The sequence below is a fragment of the Daktulosphaira vitifoliae genome, unplaced genomic scaffold, assembly GCF_025091365.1.
Source record: "Daktulosphaira vitifoliae isolate Bord-2020 unplaced genomic scaffold, ASM2509136v1 Scaffold_3, whole genome shotgun sequence".
Lineage (NCBI taxonomy): Eukaryota > Metazoa > Arthropoda > Insecta > Hemiptera > Phylloxeridae > Daktulosphaira > Daktulosphaira vitifoliae.
Window position 1 is genome coordinate 11,855,100 of NW_026099574.1, and position 22,990 is coordinate 11,878,089.

The window sequence follows — 22,990 nt, forward strand, 5'->3', positions numbered from 1 at the left end:
CATAAATTAGAGGAAGCCACAGAAATGAAAAAAATTGAGAAGCCATAGAAATTATTAAATTAGAGGAAACCATAGAAATATAATAAATATTATGAAACCATAGAAATGAAAAAATTGAGAAGCCATAAAAATGAAAAAAATTAAGAAGCCATAGAAATATAATAAATATTATGAAGCCATAGAAATGAAAAAAATTAAGAAGCCATAGAAATATAATAAATATTATGAAGCCATAGAAATGAAAAAAATTAAGAAGCCATAGAAATTCATAAATATTATGAAGCCACAGAAATGAAAAAAATTAAGAAGCCATAGAAATTCATAAATTAGAGGAAGCCACAGAAATGAAAAAAATTGAAAAGCCATAGAAATGCTGACATATATATATATTAATTGTAATCATATTAATGTATTAAGGTGATAATAATTTAATATAAATTTAGGTATACATTTTCAATGTCTGTTTTGAAATATTCATCTCAAACACCAATAGATTTAATAAATAAATTCACGAAATTTTTTTCGATAAACAGAGTAAATAGTTTATACATGTTACTACATAGCAATTTCGATATATTAATATTATCAAAATATTCTTACAAAAGACTTTTTAAATTATTTTGAAACAAATATTGTGACAATATCTTATAAATATAATAAAAAATATATTCTATTGAAATATTTCCATAATATGCTCACAAATTAATTTTTGGAATATTTGTTTATGTATATTTTGAGAATATATTAAAGAGAATAAATACAGAATATTACACTAAAAATATTTCCACAATGTGCTTAAAAAATATCTTTTTAAATATTTGTTTATAAATATTATAAAAATATATTAATTAGAATAAATATAGAATATTTAACTCGAAATATTTGTGGAATATATTATCAATATAATTTTTATATATTATAAATATTTATCTTGAGGTAATTTAAGAGAGGCAAGGGAATTTTTAGTATTTAAAGTTTTAAGTATTTAGGTTCAGTTGTGCAAAAGAGCGGTGATATTGACGAGGATGAAAGGTACCGGAGAGAAGTGTCTGGTGTATTATGCGATAAAAGAATTCCAATGAGGCTGAAAGATAAGTTCTATAAGATTGTAGTGAGACCATCTATGATGTATGGTTCAAAGTGTTGGGCGGTTGACAAGAGAGTATAATAGAGAATGAATGTATCAAATATGAGAATGGTTAGATGGATGAGTGAAATAACTAGAAAGATAGGAATAGGAATGATCATATAAGAGGGAGTATAGGTATAGCGTCCATCATAGATAAGATGAGAGAAAATAGACTTAGATGGTTTGGTCATGTTATGAGGAGAGAAGAATTGGAAGCTGTAAGAACAGTTATAGAAATGAATGTTGAAGGAAGAAGAGGTAGAGGAAGACCAAAAAAGAAATGGAGGGATACTATTGAATGCGATATCAGGACAGCTGATGTGAGCATAGATGATGTGGGAGATCGTGTCAAGTGGAAGCTTAGGATAAGGGTGGTCGACCCCAAGTAGTGGGATTAAGGCGAAGAAAAAGACACGTGTTTTAGTACTTAATTATTATACTCATTATTTAATGAGTTTTTTTAAATAACAATCAAAGTTGCATATAGTTGTATCATTTTGAAATACATTTACAAAAAGTATTTTTTTTTTGCGTTTTCTCTAGTGGCGATTTATCGTAACGTGTAGTACACAATAAATAAAAATACTCATTTTTATTACGATATATTCTACTTAAATATTTTGTTTGCTGTGTTCACAATTCTAATCGATGAAGTAAAAATTAAAATAATATAATACAAATGTTTATTGCAATAGAACTTGTTAAACGGCGTTATAGTTATGCAATTTTAATGCATACTCGTCAAGGTGTGTATAGAATTGTATAAATTTTCATTACTTTGTGGTTTTTCTTAAGATTTTATAACGAATTTTACTTAATGTTCGCTTCTACATATTTATAAAAAAAAATTACATAATAATATACGTTACATTCATTCAATTTTAGAATAATGGATGTCTACCGATTAAATATATTACATAAATCATACTGAGTGTGAGAAATCTCACAGAAAAGTCCTATAAATTAAAAAAAAATTAACATTTTGTACAGTTTGTATTAATGGATAATTATAACGCATATTTTATTCATTTTATTTATTTAAATGTTTGAAGCTTATTGAATACTCATTATAAAACTGTATTTGTTATTTTGTCATGTTTTGATCATTGGCGTAAGAAAAGTACTTAACAATTTACTATTTTGAAAAAAATGAAAAAAAAGTGATTTTAACGTAATTAAGATTGCATAAATTATTTGTTAAAAATTCCAACAAATTATTAATTGTATCAAAAGTTATAGGAATTGTCAGTTAAACCTGTTTCAACCTGTATAATGTTTGCATAATTTCTACTAATATACAGGGTGGCCCACCACTCACTAACAACTTAAATAACTTTTGATCCAGTTAATATTTTTAGTTGATTTTTTTTTTAAATAATAGTTATACGTTAGGTCTATAGCTATATCTCAATAATTAATTTTTTTACATTTTAGTAAAAATATTAATTATTTTTAAATTTTAAATAAAATGTAAAAAAAAAATCTAAGATAGCTATTTTGTAGAGTAGAATTTCAGAAAAATTTAAGTAAAGAAATATCTTATTAATATTCAGTAGTAAATATTCTGTAGCGTTTTGAAGTTTGTGAAAATTTGAATTTTCATGTATTATTTTACGGTATTAAACATTGAAATACGTATTGAGAAAAGGACAGAAGAAAACGCTATCTTTTCAATATAATTTTGAATGAGAGTGATAAGTAATAATTGCCTTATCTAATTTCTTATCATGGTATTAATGCCAAGTTTGTAATGTATACACACTATCATCATATGTATACACAGTAATCATGAAAAGATAGCGTTTTCTTCTGTCCTTTTCTCAATACGTATTTCAATGTTTAATACCGTAAAAAGGAATAATACTTTTCTAAGTTCCATATAATACCTTAATTCTACGTGGCTGAGCAAAGTTATTTCAGATAAAAATTGTCTGATTCACTCTAACGTGGTGGACATTATAATAATTGTAATTTCTATCATGTTTCAGTACTTAATTACTAATAATTATTATAGTAATATTTATTATGTTACATGATTTAAGTAATTGCATATAAATTAATGATTTTAGTACAAACCAAAATTTTTAATAGTATTATGATTGTATTAATTTGTTTAGTAATTTAATACACTAAATTTAATAGTTCACTACGCTACATATAACTAGATTAAGTTATAATAGAGAAATAGATTTATAATAATAAAGTTTGAATTATGTTTTATTATTTATTGGAATTAATTTAACTCTTAAGTTATTTTTAAACATTTTTTATGATTGTATTTACTTTTCTAATATCATGGGTTATAAAAATAGAAAATATAATGTCACGATTGAAGTATTCTCAATTATAACTTTTTAGTTATTTTTGTCGGTACATTTTTTAAAAATCAGCTGAGTACCGACACTTTTTTTCTTCATAGTATACGTGTAATATTTATATACCTGAAAAAGTTATACTGTATTTTTTACAACAATTTTGAAATATTGAAACACTATGATATCTATTGATATTTTTACTAGTATTTCTTAATTTTTTTAAGACAAATGACCTAAAACACTCAGTATATTTAAAAATAGATTGATACAATAATCATAAATAATTACCGTGTCCAACTAAATGTAGATTGCCTTTGGGCAAAATTTCATCAATTTTCTTACATGACTAGTGGAAACTTAACCATTGTTCAATTTTTGTGATTTATAGTTTGTTGAGATTTATAAATCTTCATATTAAGAAAACGTTTACTCGACTTTTGTGTCGCACCGTAGAAAATGAAATTAAAACTAAAAATGTCCATTCAAATAACGACGTTTTTGTTATGTGTATTTGAACATTTACTCCACACAAAAATACAGAATAATATAAAGATTTAAAAATTATAAAAAATTATTCTTTAATTTATTTGAATTAAATGTTGGGACCATAAATTAATTGTTCGTAAGTTATTTTACTGACCAACTTAGTTGTAAATGTTAAATATAAAATTTTTACGCTGTTAACCTTTTTATTACAGAAGAAACGAACAATTACAAAACTTAATTTGGAAAAAATAACAACTTAGTGTAGAAATAAATTCATTTTATTTGAATTGTATTAAAAATACTTTTTATTACTATTTACTTTTTATACTAAAACCGATTTTGTTTCTTTTAATACCTTATACTATAAATTAAATATATTCAAGCGGCGATTATTAAATAAATTTAAATAATTCTTAGTATAATGTTGAAATGCAAACAATTTACTGGGTTTAAGGTCAAATAAACCATATGATATATGTAAACCGCTACACACGTCATATATATCACAGTAAACGTTTAAAACAGAAAACTGACATTGGAAATGAGTATATGAGTGTATAAATGTATTTAGCGTTTATTGTATAGAGTGTCAAATACAATCCAAACTACGTACATATTAATCACTGACTCGAAAAGTCGTTTTATTTATTTGTTTTTAGGATTTTACATGCAGTAGATGAAAAATAAACAGCTATAGGTTTATATCTCGCTTTTAACAATGTAAATATATAAGCTATTCTGTTGTTGTTTTGTTATATTTGTTAACTAAATTAAATGGATACGGGAGAAATGTCAGTAAACCTAGTTAGGCTAGTTTTAATTGGTATACCAAATATTTCTGTGCATTCTTGTAAAATAAATTACATACTTGATTATGTTTTATATCAATATAGTAATGTCAACTATAATATAATAACAACAATCAACAGTAAAAAAATACAATTTATAATGCTTTACGATTGTCATTTAAATTTTTCTTTTACTATACTTATATGTATATTCTCTTGTGTACTCCCATTTTTGTTGGTTGTATTTGTCAGGATAAATTTTATCTATTTTTTGATTCCCTAGTGGTTTACATTTAAAAGTAACACATTTACTCCTTATTGTTGTCCCTAGCGTCCAACCACCACCAGTTTTGATAATTTCGTACTTAACTGAAATTTATTTGTCCCAAATAAACATAAAGCCCTCTCAATCGGATCTATAAAAGTTTTGTTCCTAGTCGTCTTTATCCACAACAACATATCGAACCTCTCCTCTGGGCGATACTCTGGTAAATTATGCGACAGATTCGATTTCCACAAATGTCTGTTATAACGGAAGATAGCGACACAACCGATACCGTTTTATGTGATTTACTGTCACCATTACTATAATAGTAATATCTATTGCCACACAACAACCATACAATTGAAACACATTAGATTTATCTTAGCGCAGATTTATCAAAGATCCGATAAAAAGAATAGTAACAATAACAATAATTAAACTGAATTGATTCACTATAAGTGTACTCCTACTGCTACATATTAGTAACGGGAGTAATGGAATGATTTCAATAATCTAAACAATAGTTAATAAAAATTGAAATACAGTCATACATTTAATCGAATTATTCGATTTTCAAATAAATTGCACGATAAGAATTTATCAAAATGTATAAAACCATATAACTGTCATTTGAAAATAATTAATTATTTAAAATTTTAATTTTCAACGCGAAATAATGATTAAAAAATTCAATTAAGCCTATTTAAAAATATAAATTATAAAAACACTGTCGGGTCTTGTCAAGTGGCATGTCTGAACACAACACCCAATTTGGCCAATTTATCTGTCTATGTATTATTATTAGGTCATTCGTTAATAACAATAAACAATCGATATATTTGGGTGTCTATATTTAATAATTATGAGTTCCGCAATTCGTTCGAACGAATCATTTGTTGTGGCCTACCTATGGGAGGGAGAGGTGGCTAAAGAAGCCATAGTCCTCCATTAATTACTATTTATATTATTATATTACTTTGGTGTTATTAAGACCATGTGGTAACTCAAAAAATATAAAAAAAAGGTCCTTACCAATCTCAAGTAAAAATCCTGGTTACGCCACATATTACATATTATGTGTTCTGTACATATTTGTCAATGCCGCCATAAGTTTTTCGCGGCTTGGAATAAGTTATTACGCCGCGTCCATGTGCCAGGAAAAAAAAGGGGGGGTGAAGTGGGATATATTCCTCTAATAGGAATGATTACGTGATGAAGATAGTATTTTTTTCGTTTAGAGGGTTAGTAAAAATTTATCATCTCTAACCTTAACACTAAAACCCTAACTACGCCTATGCTATGTGTGAGGTCTCATCAAGTACGACACTATGCGTTATATGATGTGCTCTTAAGAGTAAGTTTTGCAATTTTTAAATAGAAATACGCTCGTGTATTTTTAAGTTTTAGAAAATCCAAGGATACAATTTTTAGTTAATTAAATTCTTCGTCTGTTCTTTCAATTTTTCAATTTATTTGAACTAATATTGTTTTATCTGTTTATATATTCGCTTTATCGAAAACGATTTTCTTAGTTCGTTTTTTGCATAGTTAATACTCATATATGCTAATATAAATATCATCTCTGAAAATTCAGTTGCGATCCAGTGACATTTTTGCATAATCGTCAGTCGTTAATGCTCTTTTGCCCTTCTAACTTTCACCAACGTATACTGTATAAATATGTAATCCAATGTATACACACACATATATAAATACAAGGAAGCATGTTTGTAATAATATATGCTGACGACAAGAAATATATAGCTAATGTGTTGTCGAAAGCTCCAAACTATAACTGATGCACGTGGCGACGATGAGTCTTTCAATTATATTAATGCCGTCATACACAGAATGTGGTTATGACAGTTTGGGGGTTAACACAATAGGAGCATGTATACAATATTTATATTTATGAATACTATGATTTATATGCAACGAGAGAAGATATCACGGTCTGTGTAGGAGTTCTTGGTAGGAGAACGTGACGCAGGATTGAAAGCTTGCACGATATGATATAATTGTATATTATACATCCACCAGTATAATACAATAAGACGTCGATTAATATTAATTTCGGGGTGACGCCATTGTTTTCAAATATTTGCTAACGGTTGCGCTGGCTATTGTTTTATCAAAAAGTAATGTCTGTCGCTTATAGAAAAAATTACAACAAAACGCATGTCCAATTGCCGTCCTACAGTTGGTATGGGAATTATTTTATTGCGAGTTACTGCTAAATATTCTGTCGTTAATTTGCTTCAGTCAAGCTTATAGTTGTACGATATTTAACAGGTATCGTCAAAAAGGTTCAAAGTAAACTCGATCAAGTTTTCGAAAGAATAACAAATTGAAAAAACAATTATTATTCATACATTTTAATTGAATTATTGTGTTTCAATTATATTCTTGACTGTCCTTCAATAACATTTTAGTTTGAAGATATAATTTCAAAGTTTTTGCACATTATTTATTTATTAATATAGTTCCGAGTTAATTTCTAATTACAAAATTATTATTGACTGTGTATATTATACACTGTACAATTATACAAAACTTATAATATTTTTATTTAAATGAACATTAAGTAATTCAACAATCAATATTTCATTTGTAACCATTATTCGCGCTTATTTCTGATTTTATTTTGATTATCAATAAATCAAGACATTAATGAATGATTGTTGTACACATACGATAGAAAATGACATGTTGAACTTTGTAACGTCACAAATTCGAAGGTGGACCGTTTATGATTTTTTTGTTACGTCTACTTATTTATTTTATGGCGCGAAGGAACCTTTTCCTGACACAGCGGTGTCAACCACTCATTATTTTGCCGCTGACCGCTAGATAAGGCGATAAAAGAGAAATATAATTAAAATCGAATTATATATCAGTAATGATCCCTTCCAAAAAGACTGGCCGTTATCGATTTGAAATTGCCGTTAGATCGGTGTTGGCTCTTCTCCATTTTTTTCTTCTGTCATTGACCGTGCTAGGGTGCACACGTTTATTGTTTTATTGGCATTCTTATTTAATGATGGAGCCGTCAAGGGCGAACGGCCAGGTCGTTTCGGCGAAGCATCCAGATCATCGGATGGGTCTCTTCGGAGACCCGGTATCGTTTTCTTTTATATATTATATTTATGTAATGACCTATATTTTATTAATTATTTTATTTCATTTTTATTTTATCGTAAATTAACTTAATTTTGTTTATGTGTGGAGAGCACGTGTTTCCCTTTTCTTCTAGCCAACGCTAAGGAGCGAGTGTCCAGACCGCTCCTGGCGTTTTTCATTATTTTCCGATTAACATTAACGGATGTGTTCCAATACCGTCCGTGATGTTTGTAATATTATTTGTTTAAATATTTTATTTTATTTTTATTGCCTTTATTTGTAGACATGGTTTTTGATACATTCGCATTTTTGTCCATGTTTAACTTAATTTTCTTTTTTTAACAATTAAATTTCCTTATTAATTTCAACTGTAATATTTATTTTATTGCACGAGTAACTTAATTACTCGCGTGTATTTTATCCCTATTCCTTAATCTAGACACGAGCTACGGTACGTTTTACATATCAACCACATACAACTTTGATTGTCATAATTGTGTTTAATAAACCACGAGGTATTATAGTAATTTATACATATAACGACATATTAACTTAGATTATACTTTTAATTAACTTAAAATTAAATTCCACCTATGGTCCGGTAATCATATCTGATAGGTGTGACACCTCGCCTAGGTGGTGGCGACCCTTGCTACTATAGCTAGTCGTTATGCAAGTGGCAAACCATGTTGTTGTTACGGGCCGAATTATAAAAAAGCCCCACTTGCAACTTGAAAAAAAAATCAAATTTGTGAGACATTAAAAGAAGCAGGAGAACGACATTATTTGGTGAATTCAAATATATAAATATATAATTATATATTTTTGAAGATACAAAGCATTAGTCGCCCAATAACAATATAATATATAGTACTTAGCAAAAATTGTATAAAATATGTCAACAAACTATATAAGAGAATGAGGAAATACTGCTGGGTTTTCATTTTTCTAAACGAACATATGAATAAAATATTAAGTCTTGCTGTAAAAAAATATACTTGATCTATCGAGTAACTTAAATTTCATAGTAATACGAAAAATACAAATGTGGTGTATTTAACAGATAATAATCTGTTAAGAGATATTAAAAAAAAAATAACATAAATTAAAATATATATATATATTGAAATGGAGTGACAGAAAAGTGATTGGGTGTGTATAAAATTAAATTGTTTAGTCTGTAGGAAGGGCATTNGCATCCAGATCATCGGATGGGTCTCTTCGGAGACCCGGTATCGTTTTCTTTTATATATTATATTTATGTAATGACCTATATTTTATTAATTATTTTATTTCATTTTTATTTTATCGTAAATTAACTTAATTTTGTTTATGTGTGGAGAGCACGTGTTTCCCTTTTCTTCTAGCCAACGCTAAGGAGCGAGTGTCCAGACCGCTCCTGGCGTTTTTCATTATTTTCCGATTAACATTAACGGATGTGTTCCAATACCGTCCGTGATGTTTGTAATATTATTTGTTTAAATATTTTATTTTATTTTTATTGCCTTTATTTGTAGACATGGTTTTTGATACATTCGCATTTTTGTCCATGTTTAACTTAATTTTCTTTTTTTAACAATTAAATTTCCTTATTAATTTCAACTGTAATATTTATTTTATTGCACGAGTAACTTAATTACTCGCGTGTATTTTATCCCTATTCCTTAATCTAGACACGAGCTACGGTACGTTTTACATATCAACCACATACAACTTTGATTGTCATAATTGTGTTTAATAAACCACGAGGTATTATAGTAATTTATACATATAACGACATATTAACTTAGATTATACTTTTAATTAACTTAAAATTAAATTCCACCTATGGTCCGGTAATCATATCTGATAGGTGTGACACCTCGCCTAGGTGGTGGCGACCCTTGCTACTATAGCTAGTCGTTATGCAAGTGGCAAACCATGTTGTTGTTACGGGCCGAATTATAAAAAAGCCCCACTTGCAACTTGAAAAAAAAATCAAATTTGTGAGACATTAAAAGAAGCAGGAGAACGACATTATTTGGTGAATTCAAATATATAAATATATAATTATATATTTTTGAAGATACAAAGCATTAGTCGCCCAATAACAATATAATATATAGTAATTAGCAAAAATTGTATAAAATATGTCAACAAACTATATAAGAGAATGAGGAAATACTGCTGGGTTTTCATTTTTCTAAACGAACATATGAATAAAATATTAAGTCTTGCTGTAAAAAAATATACTTGATCTATCGAGTAACTTAAATTTCATAGTAATACGAAAAATACAAATGTGGTGTATTTAACAGATAATAATCTGTTAAGAGATATTAAAAAAAAAATAACATAAATTAAAATATATATATATATTGAAATGGAGTGACAGAAAAGTGATTGGGTGTGTATAAAATTAAATTGTTTAGTCTGTAGGAAGGGCATTCCTTTTGAGTTTAAAGTTAAAAGAAGAGATATAAATGACAAATAGAGAAAAAAATATATTATTATTATAATAATGTATATATATAGATAATTAGGCCCAGCTATAATACCATTTGAAATATTAATTTTCATAAAGAGAAAGATTATTTGGTTCAAAAAAACTTTACAATGTCATCCAGTCAATTGAAATAATTGAAATTTTTTCGCTGTACATTGGTTTTATCATAACTGTGAAAATCGCGTTTTTTTGATAACGTTTTACCAGATAATACTAGACTTTACTGATTTTGGTCGTATTACAATTATAGAATGACTGGAAGATAAATTTTTCTACAATCTCTTAACGGTATAAAAGAAAAACTTTTCAATGATATATTAAATGTATTGTACGTTGACGTTATTTTTTAGATTGTTCGAGGTGGTAACGATTAAGTTCAGATAAAGTCTATAAAACGACATTATGTTCCTTATTTTAATGTAATATTTTTCATTTTTTTAGAAAAAGAACGTGTATTCTTATTGCGTGTAAGAAACGCGGTAAAATAATCATTTTAATTCTACTTTCAGTCTTTTTGTCAATTTTCGTACCGTTCGTTTTTGTAACATACAAAAATAAAGTCATTATCGATCGGAATTCAACTTGAGAAAACTAAATTATTCTCTGATGGCTACTAGTGTAATTATTTATTGGCGCTCCTTTCGACTATTATATGTTGTTCGTATTATCGTCATTATTATGTAAATAGCTGCGTTTGAAGCTTTTATTACAAATTACACCGTGTACCTACAACGAACCCTATGGCTAACGACTCATTTGTAGAAAGGACTTTAATGATAAGTTCGAGGAGAGGTTTATGTCGTTGGACGTATATAATGTCCACCGAACGTGCTTTGAATTTCGAGCTTAACAGTCGCGTGTCCGTCGTAGGCATTCAATCCTGAGAAAACCTTTACTTCGGATGAATGAGGCGATTCCTTGAAAAATTCTCTTTTAAAATTCAATTAAAACTTAATTTTTCATATCAGTTGATAAAATATTCAACGTTAAATGAAAAAATACATCCAAATTTTATTTCATTAACAAATCTAAATTCGAAATAGTTTTAATCAAATATTTTCTTAATACTTTTAAACCAATTTTATACAGTTACTCTCTTCATCAACAGAGATTCATGAAAATATATCCCCCCCACGAAGAAGACGGGGGATATCCTTATATATACTTCGGAGATACCTTATAATATTCTCGTAATTTTTTTTATAATTTGTATTTGAAAACATTTAACTTTATCGATAGAACATGTCCTATGACATTCATATAAATATATTTTGAGATAACTCATTATTTTTTTCAGAATATCAATAAAGTAAATCAATGAGCCAGCAACCAGTTCAAATTAGGAGACGGAATAGGCGGCCGAGAGTGAGGTGATTATGTAGTTACCAAGTGTGCGGCCGGTCACGCACAATATGTTGGCCAACGATACGGCAACAGTAGTGGTGATGACGGCAGGAAGGATGTCTGCAGCAGCTATGCCGATGGCGGCCGTGGTCGAAGCGGATCACGATTTTTTAGGATCGGTGACACACCAAATCCGGTTAATTGGCCACCTGGTCAAGTGTGCGGCAATGATATTCATCATTGTAGCTGCGTTATTTGGCAATCTGTTAGTTATGGTGAGTGTGATGCGACATCGCAAGCTCCGCGTCATCACCAATTACTTCGTAGTATCTCTGGCACTGGCCGACATGCTCGTCGCTATATTCGCCATGTGCTTCAACGCTAGCGTCGAGGTGACCGGTTCTTGGTTATTCGGCGTGTTCATGTGTGACTTTTGGAACTCCATGGACGTGTATTTTTCAACTGTGTCGATACTGCACTTGTGTTGTATAAGCGTTGACAGATACTACGCCATTGTACAGCCACTTGACTATCCGCTCATCATGACAAAGGCCCGTACCGTGGTCATGCTCACTTTTGTCTGGGTGTCGCCAGTGCTCATTTCATTTGTGCCTATATTTGCCGGACTGTACACGACAGACGTTCACTGGTCTCAGAAAGACAAGAATCCAGACGTGTGCGTGTTCACAGTGAACAAGAAATACGCCGTCGTTTCCTCGGGCGTGTCGTTCTGGGTGCCTGGCGTCATCATGCTGTTTACATACTATAGGATTTACCAAGAAGCCGACCGTCAAGAGAGGATGCTCTACAGGTAAAACCAATCTAGAACTTTAACAGTGTTACCGTTTACTACAGATGGAATACTGTGTGTATTAAATAGCATTGCTGTAAATTCGAAAAGTTAGTCAGCCATCTAATAAATACTCTTTAGAATGAATTTGATCGAAAATTGAACTCGAAGTAAATAATCCCAATGATATTTTTTTATGGAAAGTTTATTAATATATTGTCTATTAATTATACGTGTGTTACAACATTGTCAGTTACTGGCAGACGTGTATGTTTAAATAAACAAAAGTTGAATTATTAAGTCGGATAAGCGCATTTACAGCGAATTGAATTTAACGGTATTTTGTTCATATTATAATACACTTAATTAATATATCAAAATGAAAAGTAATAATTAGGTCATGTCGCTGCACTATTAGTTATAACACCGACTAATTTAATGAATATTAATTCATTTGATTAGTCGTTGTTTATTCCGACAGGGCTAAAACTATGCCACTAATTAATTACGTAATTAAAAAAAAAAAAGAGTTTTTTTTCATGTTCATTCGGAGTCACTCGAATTTTCTTCGAGACCGTTTCTCGTCGTTTTGACACGGAACAACACAAATTAATTAAAAAAAACCTTTAAGCAATTTTATTCATCTAACAATCTGTATTTCGTTATAAATGCAAAAAATAATAAAATTAATAAACATGCAAATTAATCGCAAGATAGCCAAAACTGTGAGAGATAAATATTGAACTCGATTTCTAAAATGATAATTTTACACTGTTTAAAATAATATCAACAAAGTTTCCGACCAAGTGATAAACCACAGCGTAGATTCGGTTGGAAGAACTTGACTTCTACTGACAATTATAATTGAGATTCAGTATTTCAACCCTTTCGCATAGAATATTATTATCATCACTATAAATTATAATAAAATATACGCGACTCATTGCATTCGTTATTGAAATGACAGATATTATATAAACGAATTCGTTATCGTATACAAGTTATAGATAATCATCGGATGTCAAAAGATAACGCTTTAAAATAAATACGAAATCAATAAATTCATAAATCACTTATAGTTTTAATGTTGAAAATGAGAAATAAAAACGCGACCGCCGTTCGATGAATTCTTCATTATGAAGATGATTTAATTAGATGATAAAAAAGCGAATCGTGTCCGTTAATAAAACCAACTGCTGTTGTTCATACATAATTTATGAACTTTCGTTGAGTCTAACGGCACAGTACGAAAATTGAACACATCAAAGGGCTGTGATTGTAATATTTGACTTGATTTGACTATGGTTATGATTACTCTAATGTTCTTGGTTTGTACTTGCCGTCATGAGCGTAATGAAATCAGAACCACTTTTAAAAAAGAACAATCTAAATAATGTGTCGCACAACTAGTGTTTGTCCAAATTAATAAACAGAAAAGGGAATCGCTGGGGAATGGAAGAGCATTCAAAATGCGAATAATGCGCAATATTTTTGGACGCTTTTTATTTAAATTGCACAGATTTTCATGTTTTGAAAATTTAATTTTTCGCTTTTGAAAATAATACTACCAAGACTTTTTTTTTTAATTCGACGTCTGCCGCGTGTTGGCTTACAGTGCCATGTTTTGTATAATATCAAATAAATTTTGCCCGTTTTGCGACTAATGGACAAATATTTGTTAAGCGCTAAAGTCGACCGAAAAATTGCGGTCGGTTTTGTTTGCCGTCAATGGCTTCCATTCTGATTAACGTGTCCGTGGAATATTATCATCCGAAAACACAATGGTCGGTATCGCATGGTTGAAATCAATTGGACGAATCTGCTTCATGCCAGAAACGATTATCAGAGGATAACGCGTAGGGGTTAATAAACAGAGTTGTTTAGATAAAATACGCTTATCTGTGATCATCCCGTTCGGAATCTCCGCAGAATACCTCTGGATCGTTTAAGGGTATGTTTGCCTTCCGGTCAACGATCATTGCAATTGTAATCGTTATGTCCGACAAACGTACGAGAAATCATAACGCACACGTGTTGTTGCGCCACTCGTGAATATCATTTCATTGGACTCTGATTTAATTAAAAACTTATTATACATAACAAATGTTTGTATAGCCGGTCAATCAAGTTGAATGAAACTACGAGACCGGTTAAGTTAATTGGCGGTCAAGTCAGGTCAAGTCAGGTCAAACGGCTTCACGTCGAACCCTACGCGTTATGTTTCGCTAAATGACAAATTAAACTCCCCTCTATCTTCGTTCTCCTTTGATCTATCGGCGCGTGTAATAATCTTACCAACCGTGCATATACATATGCATGGAAGTGCTCGTGAAAAGATCATTACCCGATACGCACATCATGACCCCCGTCTGTCTCGAGTATCATATGCGTGTATAGGTACTGGGTTTCTCCTATCCGAAGCCAAGAAGACGAGGGTGGCTGCCGCTTGTTTGAAACATCCGGCGCTGTAATTAACGAGCAGATTAATCACCACCTAGCGGTTCCGCCGTAAGAGATAGATTCCTTTAATTACCCTCGGCCCGGCCCAAAAACCGAGGTGTAGCAGAGTGTAAAAAGAAACGTCTAGACCAAAGATTTATTCACGCACACCATCGAGCAAACGTTTGGCAAGCGCGACATTCAAACCGCCAGCTCCAAGTCGAGCGCCATTAATAAACGACCGTAGGCGCTCGACTATGAGAGACATGACGAACGGCGTTCGCAATTTAAGTGTTTTGATAGATTATATTCCTGAAATTCGTTTTGAAAAATACAGTACGTTACGCCCGTGGCGGTATTTCAGTAGAAAGAATGAATTTCTGGGTCTCCAATGTCGAGCACCATCGTAGAATAAAATATTTTTTACAATAAAAAATTTATTTCGTTCGTCATTAACAGAGAAAAACACTATTTAATGAAAATATCATAAAAATTATTTTTGTCTATCGAAATGATGCGAATTTCTAATTTGTCCTATTTTTAATTTATTGACAAATAATAATAATTTTATAAATAGTATATATCTATTGTAAGAGTAATATTGCAGTATTACTATTTGATTATTTTTTTATAGATTAATTAATTTGTGCCCAATATTGTATGTAATGAAAAAAAAAAAAAGAAAACTAAGAAAAATACATTATTATTATTCCAAAAACATCGACGCTACTTAATTAAGCACTTTTTTTTGTAAATATTTTCATTATTAGAAACAAATAATAAAATATATAATTTTAACGTAATCTAAGAATTCATAAATAATTTTTAAAGAATTAAAGCAAAATACTAATTGTATCAAAAGTTATAACAGTGGTAATAATATGCTCTACCGCTCTATATATTTCTTCATAGTCAACGCTATTCAAACAAATTTAACAGGTTTGTATGATGTGCCTCCTATATTTTCTGTATTAAAATAAACTTATATGTAATAGCATATAATTAATTAATTTCTACATATACCAGAAGTTCAAACAAAGAACAAAAAATATATTAGAATAAAAAATTATAAATTTAATAATAAATATTAACAAAAATAGCATCGTCATTATTTTTGCAATAATAATATTTTCATACATAATTTTTAATAGGTTATATTTTCAACGATTCGTCAAATGTCGATCACAAATCGACCCTTCACCTGCCCACAGGGCGGATTCAAAATAACAACTTTCTTACAAAAATTAACTTTTTCAACTTTTGAAAGTGTTTTGGAAATACTGACACTTTTATTTATATCTTAAATTAAAGCTTATGTAAAAAAATGTCGGATTTTATTTTGTCTTCACTTTGAAAATAGCTACCGTATGCTATTTTTGTGTTAAATTTATCGATTTTATATTTTACATTTTTAAATTCATAATGCTATAACTTTTTGAAAAATGTATGGATCAATACAATTTTTTCATGAGAAATAATATTTATATACTTCTTTCATTAGACATACTTTTATTTTAAATCGGACCATTTCCCTTAATGCAGGGGGGTTCAAAAGTTAAAAATGCACATAGAAAATAAAACTTTTTCAACTTAACTTTTGAAATTGTTCCGGATACTCTGACACTTTTATATAAATCTAGAATTAAAACTTATGTAATATACTTAAATATTAAAAAAAAAAATTCAGACTTTATTTTGATTTCACGGTGAGAGCAAATATTAAATTTAATATAAAAAAATACGATTTTTGTAAAAAAAATCCATTCTTATATTTTAAATATATATATATATATATATGTATATTTATTTATATATTACACTTATAAATCATAAAACTTATAATCAGAATATAAATAAGGAAATAGGAGATTGTGTAGCTTTTGGAAAAGCCATCATTTTTTTTTAATTAAACACTATCTACAGATTTGCATCGAAGCATTTTTTATGATAGTGATTTTAATCACAGATATTAATATACTTGATCCAACTATGCCACGTCCCCACTATGCTGAGTTTTTTTTATGTAATGTTGTATTTTGTTGTCAGAAAAGCCACTTAAAATGAAGGCTAATTAAATTAAATGTTTTCTACATTATGTGAAGTTTATTTCTAGACATTTAATTTTCTTTTATTATGTACATTTATTATTATACATTATTTATTAGTCCTATTGCAGAATAATTAAATAAATTCCCGAACATAGCTATTTTTTTTGTATAACTATTTATGTTTATTTATACAATTTAAAATCGTTGAAAAGTCTTAAGTTCACTTAATTTTAATCGAATTACTTTTGTATAAATTATTTTGTTGCTTTTTTACATTGTGCTCTTTGTTAACTAAAACATTTTCAAATGTATATATTGTGTGAAAATTTGTGTACATTTAATAAATACATTAATATATTATAAGTAAATATATTAGCTTATTGTAGAAAATAATAGGCTTGATCATTTTTTCATACTTTTTATTTCTTCATAAGATTAAACTAAATGTTATACTGTGACGTTAACGTCGTATATCAGAACAATGTTTTTATCATGAGACAATTTTATACACTTAAACTGTTACTTTATATCACACTTATAAATATTAACCATTAGTGAAATAGAAATTAACCAATATACTTAAAAAGTTTATCAAGTATGAAGATAAATTTCCCATGCTAATGATTTCCCTAAAAAATTACCCAGGGGGAATTCAAAGTTTGAAACATAAAAACTTTTTGTTAAAAGTACAAAAACCTCAAGAGAATCGCCTTTTCAAAATAAAATATTTATGTAACTGAACACTACCGTATAAACACAACACAGCTAAATTTGATTTTTTTAGTATCAAAACTTTAACATAAACTAAAGTATCATCTTTACTTATAAATAATTATCCATTATAAGAGTTGTTACACATACTAAGTTATTAATATTACGTTTTGATATAATATATGCTGTATTTTCAATACTTAATTGTTTGAAAACTATATAAAAATACTCTACAATTTTGGAATTCCTATCAAAAGCATGTTTCAATTAAGTAACTTTATTGTCCCGTTAATGTTATCAGCTATTTTTGAAGTCTTTTACGTAGAGATACACACTGTATAAAAAGAAATATTTTTATTAATAAAAATGGATTCAAAACAAATAACAGATTTTTTTTCAAAAAAATCTTAAATATTTGTTAACAAAAGTTATGAGCAAAAATAAGCCGTTTTATGGTATCTTATTCATGAACATTTTTTGTCCCCCCCATTATATATTTCTAAATATGCCACTGCCCCTGGTATGAAGGTAAATGGTTCAATTAAAAAAAGTATATCTAATAAAAGAGGTTTTTTTATAAATACTATGTATATATATATATAGTATTTATGCTTATTTTCAATACAAATACATATTTTCAATCATTTATAGTAGTTTTATTACTCAGTTCAACTAATTGATCATTTATATAATAACTCAATAAGTTTTTTTTTTATGTAAATAACATAATTAAGTTAACATTCATAGTTATTAATTAAATTTATAAAAAAATTTTTCATAATATTATTTTTGATTTTAAAAAATAGAATCAAAAAATATCATGTTTAATTATACAAAGCCCGTTTTTTGTAAAAATCACATTGTATCCAACTTTAATAATATAATTTTTGAAGTTCAAAATACAAATTTTCACTTTTTTTTATATTGATGTTTACTAAAAAATGAATCATACTAACATAAGAAAATGTTAAGGCACTAGTCAGTATATTAAAAACTGAATATTTGAATATTTTTGGTGAACTGTTTAATTTTGATATGGCTTATGATAATATTACGTTTAATGTAAACTTCACAATCGCGAAAGTTTTAATACTTATTTTTAATGATATAAAATCAATTAAAGATGTAATCGTAATTGAAAGATTTTTATTATACAATTCTATTTCATGATTCATATTTTGTTATCTTTTTTGTTTTTATCTTTTAGTAGTGACTTATTTTATCTTAATATCACCGTCGTTTTATGTACTATCGTTTTGTTAAAACATTTTTGAGTACTGGTAAAACTTTTTCTTCAAGTATCTAAGTTCAAATAAAATTTAAAACAATTAATTTAATAATTGATCAGAGTTTTTTTAAAACTTTCTGAATAATTCTGTATAAAAGTTTGATGAAGTTGAAATTATTTCTGAAATAATTTACTTCTACTCACTTTAGGTAATTATTACAAATATTTTTAAATAATGACGATATCCAATTAAAAAAATTCTAATTTAAAGAAGATGGCAAATACTTTTAATATTGATGGTATATATCTTTTACATAAATAATTATAATCAATTATAAGAAATAGAGTTATATAGTTATCAATCACAATTTCATTCACTTAAGACAAAATTGGATCTGAGAGCTATACATACGTCTTAATATATTTTATGATTGATACTCGATTCGGAAAACAATCGAATTATCCCTACAACTTTCACTTAAAGAAGAGGAAGCAAAAATTCTTAAAATCAATCGAGAATCCACATGTTGCTATTGGTTTATTAGTGCGTCATATAAAAATTAAATATTTAATGAAAAATTAATACATTTAACAAAATAGTTTGTTTAATTTAACAGCTTGATTTGTTAAATTAATAAGTTGTTCTTATTAATTTAATGATTAAAAATATAATTCACAAAGTGTGTTTTATTATTAATGCTATTTAAGGTGATTCGTTTATCATAACCCACTTGATTACTTACAAAATATAAATAATTTGAGTAGGTTTTAAAATCTATTTAATATTTAAGTACGTATGCTTTTTGATTTATCAAATATTAAGTATCTTTTTGGTTTGTTCCATATATAAGGGTATAAAGTAAACTAAACTACAGATTAATAAATAGAAATGTGATTACCGGCGCCAAACATATGTGAGGCTTTTGTTTTGAATTATCGTGCCTAAATGTAGTAAAATATTATATATATATATATATATATACAGAGTGATTAATTTATCTTTAAAATGATCCTAAAATAATAATAATTCTTAAAAAAATGTTTTGTTTATTATTATTTACTTATATTTGAGTTTAGTATAAAATATTATAAGAATTAAAATAATTAAAATTAAAAATTAAAATACTTCATCAAGTACATATTTAGAATTCGATTTTTTCAATAGTAAACATCTGAAAAAAGTAAAATAAATCAAAAAATCTAAGCTAATAAGAAAAATTTTAATGACAAAATTATGAATTTAATTAAAAATAACAGTACAAGTTTTGGCTAGATCGTTTAAGAGTATATTTCCGTAATTAAACTTCACATCGTTAGTCAGAACTTTAGTTTAAATTAGCAGATAAATTTTTTAATACGTATTCGTGTCTTCAATTTAAACTATTTTGACCGCCTAGGAAAATTCGTCCATTCGACCCTTGTAATACAATTTCTGGGTTTTTACCTAACACGTAAGAGTTTAATAACAGTTATTTTTAATAAAATTAATTTTATATTATTTATTTAGTGTAAAAAAGTATAACTAAAGCGTTTATATACATAAGTTATCTAATATTTACAGATTAAAAATTTTAAAACAGAATTTTATCGTTGTTTTTGAAAAATATAACTGTTATATGATTATAATACAATATATTTATCCATTTTATGCATCTATACCTAAACTTCAATAAATTTAAATAGCTTTGTTGAGTATGGTCTTTTTATTTGATAGCTTATAAATTCATGGTTTTTAAATTTTGAAAAAGAAGCAATAAAAATGTTAATGCTGAATTTTGCTTTAGAATAGTAAATATAACGAAGTACCACGAACCCTAGTAATCATATAAGATGTGATTTAGTCAAAACAAATAAATCAAAACTACAATGTGATAATCTATTTACTTATTTTCCTTATGTAGGCAGCATTACTTATATGATCCTCTAACTCATTTCAAAAAAAAAAAAGATTTAGGATATTTTAAAATTGTAATACAAAAATACAAATGAACAAAAGATAATATTAGAGTTTGCTTAAGTGTAAAAAATATGTTAAAATCGTGAAGACTTAATTCAAAGACGAGTTCAACAAATTTTTGTTAAAATTTAAAACTTCAATGAATATCGTCAATACAAATTTAACAGAAGTTGATTGTTAGCCTTTTCTGTTTCATAAAAACAAATAAAACACTTTAGTAGTACTTGAATATGAACAGTAGCGAGAAATTGAATTTTAAGGAAGTAAGAATTGTTCAGTAATTTTTTTTTCTTTTTTGTCATAGTTATAAAACACTTTTATTGTAAAATGTTTTTTTATGCATTGTTTTCAATGATGAAACACATGTTACTATTATGTGGATGGAATATTTTGAATTTTTCCAAGTATGTTGTATTCCATTTTGAAGAATTTGATGAACAAATAATGTATCTTTTAGAAAATATATATTTACTAATAATTTTTGATACAACTATCGTTTTATTGAATTTTTTAAAACAATTATTGCGTTCATAGTCTACGTTTAAATACTTTTATTTTTATATTTTTTTATTATTTATCACCAATAAAATTAAAAAAAAAACTCTTTTTTTTAATGTCAAAATAGCAATTTTTAGCCCCTTTTTTTTGCAAATATTTCAATAATAATTTTAGTGCTAGTACGCACTGAGTTATAAATATTTTATTACATAGGGTGGGTATATTGTGAGAGTAAGTGCAGATTTTACTGGTGTACATATATTCCAACCGCGTTCCATATCTATTCTATGTATTAAAATGTCATAGCTGAATTGATACATTAAATTGTTATCAAACCCATACAAATTTTTTTTAAAAAAAGGATAAAAATGACCATTTTAAAATTAAAAAAAAAAAACTATTTATTTCTTATTAGTGATGAATAATAAAAATATATATTTCAGACGTAGTTTAAGAAGACAATAATTATAAAAAAAAAACCAGCACAGGGGGGTCGCCGCACAGCGGTGACGTGGCATTGATGTATCAAGTATAATGATATCTAACAGTGATTAAAATCACTATCAAAATAAAACGCTTCGATGCAAATCTTTAGACAGTGTTTAATTTTAAAAAGTTGGTATATTATTCTAAAAGCTACATGATCTACTAGTTCCTTATTAATATCCTGATTAAGATAAAGTCTGTCGAATGAAAAAGGGATTATAAAAAAATATTATTTTTCATCAAAAAATTGTGTTGATTCATATACTTTTCAATAAGTTATAGCATTATAAAGTTAAAAATGTAAAAAATAAAATCGAGCATAAATACTGAATTTTCACACAAAAATAGCATTTGGTAGCCATTTTCACTATGAAGACAAGTCCAGAGGTGAAATTTTTATTTTTTTCAAATTATAGTATATTACATAAGCTTTAATTTTAGATATATATAAAAGTGTCAGACCTTCCAGAACATTTTCAAAAGTTAAGTTGAAAAAGTTAATTTTTTGTGAAAAAATTGTCTTTTTAAATCCCCCCCTGTGGGCAGATAAAGGGTCAGATTTACAAAAAAAATATATCAAATGATAGGTAAAGACATCAAGCATCTATAAAAAAAAAAAAAATTATATTGATATGTTCATTTTTGAAAAAGTTACGGCAGTTTTTAGTTAAAAAAATTTCGAAAATTTCGAAAATAGGCGATTTTTAAATTTGTAATTTTTTTGGAGGTTTCCTCCATTTACGGGGAACGAGGGAAATTTTTTCAATTTTGAAGGGTAATGTCTTCGACTAGATACGATTTGTGATCTTTTGACGTATCGTTGAAAGAAATCCGTTCGTTGAGAGCTGAGAAAAAGTGGTAACACAAAAAAAAAAAAAAAACCACATCATAGTAAAACCAA

At 27.6% G+C, this 22,990-nt stretch overlaps 1 protein-coding gene across 2 annotated transcripts in view; it reads left to right on the plus strand.

Moving 5' to 3' along the window:
* LOC126902415 (octopamine receptor beta-1R-like) overlaps positions 1–22,990 on the plus strand; it is an 87,473-nt gene that overhangs the window by 26,939 nt on the left and 37,544 nt on the right. For both annotated transcript variants that reach the window (XM_050679662.1, XM_050679663.1), the window contains exon 2: positions 11,886–12,743. In XM_050679662.1, coding sequence (XP_050535619.1) covers positions 12,001–12,743 — 743 coding nt within the window. In that variant the 5' untranslated portion in view covers positions 11,886–12,000. The remainder of the gene's footprint in view (positions 1–11,885; positions 12,744–22,990) is intronic.